Source organism: Microtus ochrogaster (assembly GCF_000317375.1).
Source record: "Microtus ochrogaster isolate Prairie Vole_2 chromosome 14 unlocalized genomic scaffold, MicOch1.0 chr14_random_1, whole genome shotgun sequence".
Taxonomy (NCBI): Eukaryota; Metazoa; Chordata; class Mammalia; order Rodentia; family Cricetidae; genus Microtus; species Microtus ochrogaster.
The window spans coordinates 36,216,856-36,226,579 of NW_004949096.1; the positions used below are offsets into that span (position 1 = coordinate 36,216,856).

General features: G+C 42.3%; 1 protein-coding gene across 1 annotated transcript in view; it reads right to left on the reverse strand.

The window, feature by feature from the left end:
* The window catches only part of Bub1 (BUB1 mitotic checkpoint serine/threonine kinase), a 33,406-nt gene extending 28,297 nt beyond the window's left edge, over positions 1-5,109 (reverse strand). Inside the window, exons 1-4 of the mRNA XM_013352614.1 lie at positions 4,997-5,109; positions 2,851-2,910; positions 2,626-2,764; positions 458-654 (exon numbers count right to left, since the gene is read on the reverse strand). Coding sequence (XP_013208068.1) covers positions 458-654; positions 2,626-2,764; positions 2,851-2,910; positions 4,997-5,013 — 413 coding nt within the window. The 5' untranslated portion in view covers positions 5,014-5,109. The remainder of the gene's footprint in view (positions 1-457; positions 655-2,625; positions 2,765-2,850; positions 2,911-4,996) is intronic.
* Between the last annotated feature and the right edge of the window lie 4,615 nt (positions 5,110-9,724).

Below are 9,724 nucleotides of genomic sequence, written 5' to 3' on the forward strand. Positions count from 1 at the left end.
CTGGTGCCCTCTTCTGGCCTGCAGACATATACACAGACAGAATATTGTATACATAATAAATAAATAAATATTTAAAAAAAGTTCAACTACTACTTCACATATTTTATAATCTGAAACAATTACAATATCGCAAAGAAATCAAAATAGAAAACTCAAGGGAGGTCTGTCTTCATGAATGGACAACTCTATTTATGACTTAATGGGCTGTTCTGAGGGAAAAATTTGTTCTGTCTCTTGTATGTGTCTTTCTTCTGAAGTGATGTCCTGTGTTGTCTCACAATTCTGCAGTCTAGAGTGACATTATAAAATCTGTCACACACCATCCTAAGAACAGTATAAAGCTCTACATCTTCATTCAGATCTACAACACATATCCAGTATGACTTAGAGTTATTTAAAGTAGATAGATACAAAAATACACATGAAGGAAAAGATGAGTTATATATTTTGACACTACCTGTATCGTTGTTCTATTAGTTCTTTAGGCTCAGCCTGGTTTTGAATTCCTCTCTGAAAAACAGCACTGGCATGCTGCAGCGCTCCCTGGGCTTCCAGATAGTCCGCCCAGGCTATATAGAGAGGAGATGACTTGGTTCCAATTCCCTGGTTATACAGAAACTCAAAAAACTGATGAAGATCACTGTTGTACTCAGCCTACAGAAACCCAAAGCAGAATCACACAAAAACAGTGAGGTACACAGAGATGATCAATGGATATGGGACAGCTAGAACAGGGAGAACGGCTTCTACTAGGAAACTATGGTTGATAATTATATTCCAAAATTGCTAACAGAGAGGGTTTTGATTTTCAACACATAAGAAATGATAAATATTAGAGGTTATATACCAATTATTCAGACCACACATTGTATATCGTTTACATGTTGTTACTCTATTCCATAATTATGAATAACACGACAATAATTATCAATACAAGACAACCAAACTGCTAGGCTAGGTCTGTCCTAGAACCCAGTCAGCCCTACACTGTTCAGTCTCCACGAAAGTCTAGGAATATATTGTATAGGTAAAGACATATGTTGTTCTCAGATGGGGAATCTAAAAATCATCTCTTTCCTTGATATTAAAGGATTATGACAGTATTTCCCAAAATAGTAGGGTCTACAATGATTTATTACATGAAATATTGCTTTAGTCTTAACCTGAGGTTACTCAAGTTCCACAGGGTGCCTTTAATTATAGTATTTTATAATTTAAGGAACAATTTCATGTTCACTTTATCTATTCCATATGATTTTACTACTAGAATTCATAGCCCCAAGTTTTCATTTCAGATTAAATTGAAAAAGTTCTATCCTCTTTTTTAAATAGCTGATAACATTTTCTTTATTATTTAAATTTGGTTTTTTCAAGACAGGGTTTCTCTGTGAAAACAGTTCTGGTTATCCCAGAGCTCACTCTGTAGACCAGGTTGGTCTCGAACACACAGAGACCCGCCTGCCTCTATCTCTTGAATACTGGGATTAAAGGCATGTGAAGTCACCACCTGGCCTTCGTAACAATATTTTAATTAAAAACATGTTCCCACTAGGGGTTATTCTACCTGTAGTACATTATGTACAAATCTTAACTAATTTTCAAATTCTTTTAAAACCGTGTTGTTTATTATATTTGTATTGTTTGCAACAATTTTTAAATTTAAATATATTTTGATCATATTCTTCCCCTCCCCTAAGCCCTTCCAGATCCTCTCTTCCTCCCTGCTCATACAACTTTAAGTTCTTTCTCAAAAAACAAAACAAAAACTCAATACAACAGCAAAAACCCCCAAACCTAGAAAACAAAATATATCAATGACTAAAAAGAAAAACACAAAAAAGGAAAGGAAAAAAAAAAAGAACAAAAAAACCCAAACTGTAATCAAACAAAAGCACACCAAAAACTGTGGAGTCCTTTATTTGTTGGTCAACTACTCCTGGACGTGAGACCTGACACTCCACGTCAAAGCTGGACAAGACAAACCAAGAGAAGGCACGAGAGTCAGAGACCCACTTGTTCGAACACTCAGGAATACCATGAAAACACTAAACCAGAAGCCATACTATAAACATAAAGCCTGAGACTACCTTCTCCTTCTGTACTATAAGTCTGAGTTAAACTCCCAGAGACCTTAGGGTCCAAGAGTTTATATTTTCCTTCTCTCAAGTACATTTCTTCTTTCCTTTTTTTTTTTTTCTTTTTGAGACAGGGTCTTGATATACAGCCTTGGTTGGCCTGGAACTCACAATGTAGACCGGTCTTGGTCTTGAGCAGAGATCTGCCTGCTTCTTTCTCCTAAGTGCTGGGATTAAAGGTGTGAGCCTCCACAACCAGCTTCAACCACATTTCGTATCAAAATCAAACAATTCGTTTAACTTTCTGTTCCTATCTCATGTTGGAACACACATATACGAAATAAAGAGGAATTTTAAAATTATATCACTGATTCCTCAATATTTCGGAAGCTAAGGCTTTAAAATACATATTTCTGACTATGTAACTTCTAAAAAATTCATGACTGTAACCAAGAAATTGATAGGAAAAGGCAGTCTAAAATGATTCTAACAAGGGAGGGGGACCAAAAGTAAAACATATATTTAGTTATCTACCTGATATTATACTCACAAATTTTAAACAATAATTGATGAATCTTGAGTCATTGTGGTACCTCTTCTCATCTAAAAATTCCTTCATTAGCTGTTGCAATAATGTTATCAAGTATTCTTTATTGTCAGGAAAATTTTCTTCTACCCACTTTATAAAGCTAGAAAAATATGAATATTAGTTTTCCACAGGGTAGCATATGGTTCCTTTGTTTAAAAGAAAACAAACAAACAAATACACACTAACCTTTCCCATTCCCCAAGTGGGTCATTGCCCTGGTAGCTTTGCATATGGGCTTCAAATGTGCTAGAACAGAAAGTACATACATGAGAGGTTAGGAATAATTCCTAGAAACCAAAGACACATTTGATTCTACATTATGCCATCTATATGCTTGAAAATGGGATCTTGAATATAACCCAAACATCACATAAAAGAACAATCATTCAGACGTGTTCAGAGAAATCAGAAGCAGTATTTGCCCCCAGGTCTATCTAGATTCATTGATCCCCAACGTCATTGCCACCCAGTGGGACCTAGACAGGTCTACTCAGGCCCTTTCCCTCATTTCTCAGGAGCACAGATAAGACAGGGGGTGAGAATAAGATCCAAAGAAAGCCTCTCCTTTGGTGTGACAGCCCCAGAGATGCTGTCCCAGAGGAAAAGAACCATGATGACAGGGCTGGTAAACACCCACTTTGCTCTTCTTACTTCCCTAACATCCCACCACAGCTTAAGAAGTCAGCCAAGCAAACCAAATTCCAATGAGCTCAGTTTGTTTGGGGTAAACAAACAATAACAAAAATAGTGCCATGTTACATGAAGCAATAAAAAGGAAAAGGTGTGGGCAAGCTAAGGAGTAACCGCGGAGTAAAAGCTATTTCTAAGGGAGTGACGTGTGATCAGTGTTAAAGCTACCACAGCCAGGTGAGGGAAATCATCAAGGCTGACAGAACCAGAGGGACAAAGCTGATGTACCAGGTGTGCTGAGCAGAAGAGGGGCCACGGTCTATCTGCATCTTAAGATGTTTGTGTTTTTCCACAGACAGGAATAGGGGTGGCAATACAAGTAGGAATCAGTTAGGAAGCTCTAGCAGAGTCCCAGTGGGTAGAACGGGGCGCCAGGGTGAGACTAGACCGTGGAAAATTTCAGAGAGGGAAGATGGGTATGAATCAAGGTGAGAAACAATCATAGGCTTTTAAACTGAGAAATGATAAGATTAGGGGAAAAAGAATTGAAAAGTAGTATTTTTGCAGAAATGACCAGAAAAATCAGTCTCAAAATATAACTCACTAGCATACTGAAATGGCTATTCAGAGAAACTACAGACTGCAATGGCTTTTTCATAATTTCACTGACAGAAGTAGTACAGGTTTTAGAAATGTATTTGTTGTTTAATTATGTCTAGGAATTTCACTTTTCTACTTAAAGGAACATATTTTGGATTCTTTTCGGCATGTCTGAATTGTCAGCACCATGACTTTTGTCTTTGGAAGTTCTTGCTTATCAAAATAAGAATACAACTATTGTCGAAAACAAACATTTAATAGCCTCACACTAAACGTACTCCCTGGGAAAATGGCGTAGACACACTGTAACTTAATACTAAAACACCTAGTCATTAAAATAAATTAGCTTTTTAAAGGTCAAGATACCTGTTTCTTTCTTTTAATGGGGAGAGGCTTTCAAAAGAGAATATTTAGTTGATCTGATTAAAAATTAAATTGCCTTACGCCAAAAGATTTGGGGTATCTTATTCTTTGGATACCCAAAGCGCTGATTAAAAAAATAAAATTTTATTTCCTGTAACATGATTTAACAGTTTTAAAAATGGTTTTACATCACAGGCTGGTAAGTCATTTAAGGCAAAAACAACAAAAAAAGCAATCAGTGTGGGAACTTAAAAATCTGCTTGCAGATAGAAACAAATGGCTCTGACAACAAGCATTTCTTCATAAACTTTAATTTTTTTCCCAACATAGCAGGTAAGCAAGAAATAGTAAATTCTTCCCCGAGTTAACTAGCACTTTTATTAAGAGACTTTGAAATTTTCTCCTAAAACCTCCACCACACGAGCTTTGGGGACTTGGGGGCGGGGCGTCTGTTCAGAGGGAGCTTCCCGTGGAAAAGGCGCGTGTCACTTCCGACCGCCCTGAAGGTCCTTCCTGCAAACTGCCCCAAATCCCCCAAATCCCGGCCCACATAACGGCAGCCGGCTGCAGCTTGCAGCCCCCACTCGACCCCAGCGACCCGGAGGCCGCCACGAGGCATGGAGGGCGAACTCCCAAGGGAAGCCGCTGAGGAGAAAGCCCGGCTGAGGGCCCCGGCCTCAACCGTCCTGGCCGGCTCTCGGCTTGGCTCGCGCCTTCACTCCACCTGAGGGACACTCACCGAAAGACATCTTCCATGACGAGAGAAAGCGCGGTGCGGCGAAACACCGAACTCGCCACCGCCACTCCAGGGGCGCTCACTCCGATTCGAATCCCCCGCGCAGTCGAAGTCTTAACGCCGAGCGTTGGCAGCGCGCCTGATCATTGGTCTCGGCTGAGGGAGAGCTGGCCAATCGCTGGGGCCGTTGCTAGGAGACGAAGTCCCGCCCCCCGGCACGGGCCGTTCCTCCCACTTCCAGCGAGCCTTCTAGAGAGCCTCAGTCTAGGTGCCATTTCCGTTCTAGTGAGACGGTTTATAAATGCCGCGCCAGGCTGAACTTGACAATTTTGTGACTATAACTACTTGAGCCTTCTTGGGTCCTGAGGTTCGCGAATCTTTGCTTTGCTTAAATAACAGAAAGTGCTTAGCTGGTGAGCTGACTCAGAGGGTAAAGGCACTTGCAGCCAAGGCTGACCTTTAGGAGTTCCATTCCCAGAATCCACAAGGTAAAAGGAAAGGAAACCAACTTCCTCAAGTTGGCGTCTGATCTCCACATGCATGCTGTGGCGTACACAGGTAACAAATGAGGAGACCACAATTCTCCATGCACATAGTCACTCACACGCATATGCATAAAAATAATTTTTTAGAGTCCAGATATTCAAGAATAAATACAGAACATGTTCATGTGCCGTTAAGAGTGAGTTGAGAAATAATCTAGTCTTCTGTGTTCCTTGGGTTTTAATAACTTCCCACATTGCCTCTCAAGGCTCACTTGACCAAAGCAAGTAAAACATAAAACGCGCACGTGATCACCTTCCTGCTTCTAGTGGCCCAGTGAGTGTTTCAGCTCCCTGAAGTTGTTAAAGAAGATACATGGCAGCTCTGGACAGGTAGACATTTCCTAATCTAGAGAAAAGAATTAAGAGTGACTTCCCATTTGATTTCTTAAAGTTTTCTAGCTAGAGGGATAGTTCTGACATGTTTTTAACTTGCCACTAAAATATTACCTGTAATCACGATATTGGCAGATATCAGAATATGGTAAGCACCACTCTGGGGAGTTCTGGGTTCTTGTGGTCCATGTGGATAGTGGCAAGCAAAATAAAAGATTAAGAATACACTTCCCACAACTCCAGAGAACCTAGACAACAGAGAACCCTAAGAGAGACATATATGGATCTAATCTACTTGGGAGAAGAAAAAGACAAGATCTCCTGAGTAAATTGGGAGCATGGGGAGCGTGGGGATCATGGGAGAGTGCAGAAGGGAAGTGGGGGGGGAGCGGAGAAAAAATATATAACACAATAAAAACAATAAAAAGCAAAAAGGATACACATTTCAATCCCAAAACTGGGCAGAGGCAGGCAGATCTCGGTGAGTTCAAAGCCAGCCTGCTCTACATAGTAGTTCCAGGATAGCCAGGGCTACACAGAGAAGCCGAAGCTCTAAAAACAAATGAAAATACACTTACAAAGGGGAGAGTTCCCCAGAGCAGAGAGAAAGCTTAGAGAAAGCACAGCGAAGGCTGTACAAAGGACTGGGGCTTTCAGGTCACATTCGCTGGGCTTTTGGGTCGTTTTCATGGCACTAAATTTCATGTGCATGCTCTCTTGTACGTAGTGGTCTTTATAAATTTATCCACAGCATGTGTCATTAGCATATTAGTGTTCGAATGCTACCTTCCAGCACGCTGGGGTTCAGGGCCAGTGGCTCTGGACAGTTCTAGAGGGCCTCGCCTAGCAGTTTCAGCTGCCCTTCGTGCCAACAGGTTGCACTCCTAGACTAACTTAGTAGCCTTTGTGTAAGGCTTCTGGACTTCACTCTCCACAGAACTTAGTCAGAATCTGAATCACACTCTTTTGTTTGCCTTCTTGGGAGCAAAGGAAAGGACAGAGGAGAGGTAAGGTGCACCTAAGCTACCTGCAGTGCCCTCATCTGAAAAGAAGGGACTGTCCGGACAAGCTCCAGGGTGTCTTTGAGCTCTTAGCTTTATTTGGTTGAATGATTTCTAAAGTTCACACACTGAAATGCTGAGGACAGGCTGTACCTTGCTACAGAGCTACAGCCCTGGGTTGTGATGTTCACACCCTGGGGCCCCCATAAAAGCAGCATTCATTAATGAGGTCCCCATGTCAGTTCCATAGTGTGTAACTCAGTTATGTAAGCCCTGGATAAGGTGTTCAGGAGGCCACCAAGAGCCATGTGCCCTCGGGGAAGTCATTAAACATTGCTGGTTATTCATTTGTAGAAGAAGCTTAAAGGAAACCTGCCCACCAAATGCACAAGGTTATGCCATAACCCACCATCAACCACTGCATGTGGGAATGCCCTCTAAATGACCTTGCTGTGCTCAGGGGTTGAGGTGGGGTGTCGATCTGCTGTCCTCCCGGGGCCAAGAGGCCAGGTGCAACGCAGAAACAGTTTTAGAGCCCTGTTCTTGTACTAAGATCCAGACAGCTCTTGGAGACTAATCCAGATACCATCTCCAATCTATTATGGACCAGTTCATTCTTCTCTGAGCCAGTCACTGTCGGCTTCCTTCACTCCAGCTTTTCTCTTCAGCTCTTCATCTGGACTCTATCATGGGAGAGATTGCTGGGCCTGGCCCAGGGATAGCTGGAACATCTGCTGTACTGCCTCTGACCTCTCCTATCCTACTGATGGCTCCGAAGGACTCCCAGTTCCCAGCTGGGTACTTTCGGTCCTTCGTTGTAGAACTGTCTAGAGGCTCCTCAGTGTTCTAGGGAGGGCAGCATCTTGGTGCAACTTTGCTGCCTGTTAGGATGAATGCTCTGGGGAAAAGGAAAGGACTGGGAGGATCTTGGAAGGCAGGAGAGGCAGCTGTCAAAACCAACCCTCAGGAGGCTGCTAGATGGGGTGCTGAAGTAGACACCTCTTCCATATTAGACCTCAGAATTTCTCCTTCTTTGGAAATAAGAATTTTTGCAGATGTAATCAAATTGATAAGTCTTACATATTGTATTAGGCTGAGGTCCTAACCCAGTGACTGGTGTCCTTGTGAGAAGAGGGAAGTTTGAAAATAAATACAAGGAAAGAAGGTCACATAACGAGTAAGACAGTTAGGAGAACGAAACGATGCAGCTACAAACCAACGAATGCTGGAGATTTCTGGAAGCCACTACAGTCTATGAAGAGGCAAGGAATTCTCTCCTGAAGCTACGGGGACAAGGTACTGCAACAGACATTCATCTTCAGACTGACCGTGAGAGAACAGGTTTCTGTTGTTACCCTACCCAATTGTAGTATTTCTGTGGCAGGACACTAAAACAGTGGCCGTTGGACCGATTTAAACTAGCCAAAGTGACTCAAAGGCAATTTTCCTAAGTCATTTATTCAACAGCTTCTCCTTGTCTCCAAGGAAGTGCCTTGGAGACAGCTAGGGAGCTTCTGATTCTTGCTGCTCCGGGCACAGAAGAGGGTTATGTTTCTCTGGCTCTTGGAAGTGCGTGCGACATGTGGAAAGATTCTTCTAGGATCTTCCAGGATAGTCTAGATTATGGGTGTTATCTCTGGGGACTGGATTCACATTTGTGCTTTGATACAGAAGCCTGCAGAGCTTCACATGGGTGTCATTTGGAGCAGTGCGGCCTGGGAGAGAGGAGGAGGTTGTTTGTCAGAGTTCTAGGTAGACATTTGATTCTATCCTTATCACAGTGTAGAGTTTGGAGGTCTTGAGTCCTTATTCACCTTTGTCCTAAAAACAGCCCCCCCCCTCCAAAAAACCTCTCTACCACTCAGGTTTATCTTTTATGAATAGAAAAGAAGTTACTAAGCAGTTATCTACCCCTAGAGTTCCTAAACTCTTTATTCCCTTTTACTCCACTTGCAAAATGCTTTGCTTTGTTTGTTCAGATAGGGTTGCAGGTACTCCAGGATGACCTTGAACTTATGACCTTCTGCCTTCACCTCCAAAATGATAGGGATTACAGGTGTGTGTCACCATGTTTGGCCAATTGTGTCTTTTCTAAGCCCTCTTCTTGCTATTAAATGGCTATGAAACACAGCAATGGCAGCCAATAGACAATGTCCTTTTGTGCTTTGGTGTCACCTGGAGCCATGCGTCCATAAACCCATGGCAGTCTTATCTGACTCCTATCACTTCTCTAAAATTTTAGAATATTTACTTTATGTGTTGTAGTAGTTTGCCTACACCTATGTGTCCTCCACAAGTGTGCCTAGTGTCTATGGAGGTCAGAAATGGGCACTGGATCCCCTGGATGGAACTAGAATTACAGATGGGGGTGAGCCAGCATGTGAGTGCTGGGTACCAAACCTGGGTCCTCTGAAAATGCAACAAGTACTCTGAATTGCTGAGCCACCTCTCTGTCCTCATCACCCATCACTTCTTAGAATGAACCTCCTTCCAATACCATCTTTTCTGCCCATATGTATGTATAAATCATATGGGCATATACACATGTACACAGGCACACACAACAACATTCTTCCAGTATCTTCCACAGACATGCAATGCACAATTCTCCAAAAACTTATAGTGACTTATAAGAGCAGAAGGTTCCCCCACCCCCACTTGAGCTGCACACAATGGAAGATAGCATACTTACTTGTCTTTCTACTTTCTAGGTCTCTAGGCCAGGAGAAGGAAGGTCAAGGGTAGCTAGAGTAACAGATTCAGTAACCACTTGCACTGCTCACAGACTGATTTGGGTGTTGGCCTTCTGGGAGTGCCTAGGAAGTTACTTTCCCAAAGTGAGCAATGAAAGG